General features: G+C 43.3%; 2 protein-coding genes across 2 annotated transcripts in view; one reads left to right on the top strand and one right to left on the bottom strand.

The window, feature by feature from the left end:
• Positions 1-638, top strand: part of LOC134194505 (proteasome subunit alpha type-2-like) — a 4,934-nt gene extending 4,296 nt beyond the window's left edge. Inside the window, exon 8 of the mRNA XM_062663442.1 lies at positions 455-638. Within this exon, the coding sequence (XP_062519426.1) occupies positions 455-571 (117 nt within the window). The 3' untranslated portion in view covers positions 572-638. The remainder of the gene's footprint in view (positions 1-454) is intronic.
• Positions 639-1,029: 391 nt separating this feature from the next.
• Positions 1,030-2,500, bottom strand: part of LOC134194755 (E3 ubiquitin-protein ligase Rnf220-like) — a 7,410-nt gene continuing 5,939 nt past the window's right edge. Inside the window, exons 10-15 of the mRNA XM_062663710.1 lie at positions 2,343-2,395; positions 2,215-2,281; positions 2,101-2,155; positions 1,591-1,635; positions 1,455-1,529; positions 1,030-1,388 (exon numbers count right to left, since the gene is read on the bottom strand). Of these exons, the coding sequence (XP_062519694.1) occupies positions 1,317-1,388; positions 1,455-1,529; positions 1,591-1,635; positions 2,101-2,155; positions 2,215-2,281; positions 2,343-2,395 (367 nt within the window). The 3' untranslated portion in view covers positions 1,030-1,316. The remainder of the gene's footprint in view (positions 1,389-1,454; positions 1,530-1,590; positions 1,636-2,100; positions 2,156-2,214; positions 2,282-2,342; positions 2,396-2,500) is intronic.

Here is a 2,500-nt window from a genome sequence, read left to right as displayed (position 1 = left end):
GTTTGTCTGTCACTATGTCTATTTACTAGTTTGTTGTCTGTTTATCTGTCATTTGTGTGTTCATTTATTTATTTGTTTGTCTGTCATTTTGTTTGTTCATTTACTTATTTGTTTGTCTGTCATTTGTATGTCCACTTACTCGTTTGTTTGTCCATTTACTCGTTTGTTTGTCTGTCATTTGTATGTCCACTTACTCGTTTGTTTGTCCATTTACTCGTTTGTTTGTCCATTTGTTTGTTTGTCTGTCCATTTACTCATTTGTTTGTCTGTCATTTTATCTGTCCATTTACTCGTTTGTTTGTGTGTCCATTTACTCGTTTGTTTGTCTGTCATTTTATCTGTCCATTTACTCGTTTGTTTGTTTGTCATTTTGTCTGTCCAATTTTCTGCATGTTTGCTTTCCACCCAAGCTTTATCTACCACCTTACTTGTCATACACCTGGGTATCGTTTAGGAAAGCTTTGAAGGGCAAATGACTGAAACAAGCATCGAGATTGGTATCTGCAAACCGGATGGATTCCGGAAGTTGTCCACTGCAGAGGTGAAAGACTATCTAGCAGCTATCCTGTAGTAGTGTCTTTGTGTTTTATTGATTAGCAATGGGAAATGACTAGAATATAGTAGCGATCATGATCAAATACCTTTTGTCTGTTGTCGTTATTGTTAGCCTCAGATAGCGCACGTGTGTGTGTGTGTGTGTGTGTGTGTGTGTGTGTGTGTGTGTGTGTGTGTGCGCGTGTGCATGTGTACGTGTGTGTGCGTGTGTGCATGTGTACGTGTGTGTGCATGTGTACGTGTGTGTGTGCGTGTGTGTGTGTGTGTGTGTGTGTGTGTGTGTGTGTGCTTGCGCACGTGTGTGTGTGTGTGTGTGTGTGTGTGCTTGCGCACGTGTGTGTATGTATGTGCATTGTGATGTATGTGCATGTGTGTGTGTGTGTGTGTGTGTGTGTGTGTGTGTGTGAGAGAGAGAGAGAGAGAGAGAGAGAGAGAGAGTGTATGTGCATGTGTGAGTGCATGTGCATGTGCATGTGCATGTGCATGTGCGTACATGTGTGTGCATGTGCATGTGCATGTGCATGTGCGTACATGTGTGCACATGTGTGTGAATAATACGACATCAGTATACACACTGTCTATCTCCTCATCCCAACACATCACTCAACACACTAGCATCACACATCAATCTTCCAACATTCACAGCACATCCCACCCCACACTATAATACACCCAACCCTCCCACCACCCCTTACATTGTACACCCACTAAACACAACTGACCCACTTCCAGTTCACATCTATTATTTATTTATTATTTATTTACAAAAATATCCTCCTCAAATCGGCGGGCGACGTTATCACATTGCACTGTGGACAAACTTTCTTCATTCCCTTAACACAGAGAACGTGAGAGGAACCATGAAATTACTTGATCAACCCCCAGTAATTGTTGCATACAAGAGACTGCAGCCAGCATCCTTCGCAGTAGACGTGCCAGCAGGTGATTGATACGACAGGCTTGTTGTATGGCTCCTGCAAGAAGGAAGAGTGACGTTGATGTGACGGTTGAGAGTGCGAGTGTGTGGGTGTTTACCATGCAGATGAGGCAGCGAATTGTCTGTGATTGCAATTGCCTTTCCTACGATGTCACATGTTAGGATGTTGATGTAGCGGACAGTCAAGATTGAGTATTGATTGTAAACTATCGTGTCTGTCTGTCTGTCTGTCCACATGTTTGTCTGCCTGTCTGTCTGTCCACCTGCTTGTCTGTCTGTCTGTCCACCTGTTTGTCTGTCTGTCTCTGTCAGTCCACCTGTTTCTCCGTCTGTCTGTCTGTTTGTCTGTCTGTCTGTCCACCTGTTTGTCTGTCTGTCTGTGTGTCTGTCTGTCTGTCTGTCCACCTGTCAGTCCACCTGTTTGTCTGTCTGTCTGTCTGTCTGTCTGTCCACCTGTCAGTCCACCTGTGTGTCTGTCTGTCTGTCCACCTGTCAGTCCACCTGTTTGTCTGTCTGTCTGTCTGTCGGTCTGTCTGTCCACTTGTTTGTTTGTCTGTCTATCTGTTTGTCCATTTGTCTGTCTATCTCTCAATCCCAAACAAGGAGACCTGCTCTGCTATTCTTTTCTTCAGTATGTTGAGAAGTACCGTGAGACGTTCTGAACTGCACAACACACAAACTAGACACAACCCCATACATACACATTCTCACCACACACGTACTTATTCTCGGCATAAGCTGGAATCGAAATTCTAGCTCCTGGGAACAAAGTTTCATCAGGAATGTATTCTACAGACAAGGCGTTTGACCACAAATAATACAATACAAATCTGTGTGCATGTTCACATGCCTACGAGTTCACTTGAGTCATCACGTGTGACCTTAGAAGATGCAGTTGGTAACCTATAAATAATACATATGTATTACTTCGAGTTGTACTAGTGTATGTTTGTTTGTTTGTCCATTTGTCTGTCTGTTTGTCTGTCTGTCTGTCTGCTTATTTATCTG

The sequence above is a fragment of the Corticium candelabrum genome, chromosome 19 (assembly GCF_963422355.1).
Source record: "Corticium candelabrum chromosome 19, ooCorCand1.1, whole genome shotgun sequence".
Classification (NCBI taxonomy): domain Eukaryota; kingdom Metazoa; phylum Porifera; class Homoscleromorpha; order Homosclerophorida; family Plakinidae; genus Corticium; species Corticium candelabrum.
Note: the sequence above shows the minus strand (reverse complement) of the source record. Positions and strands in the feature narration are given on the sequence as shown.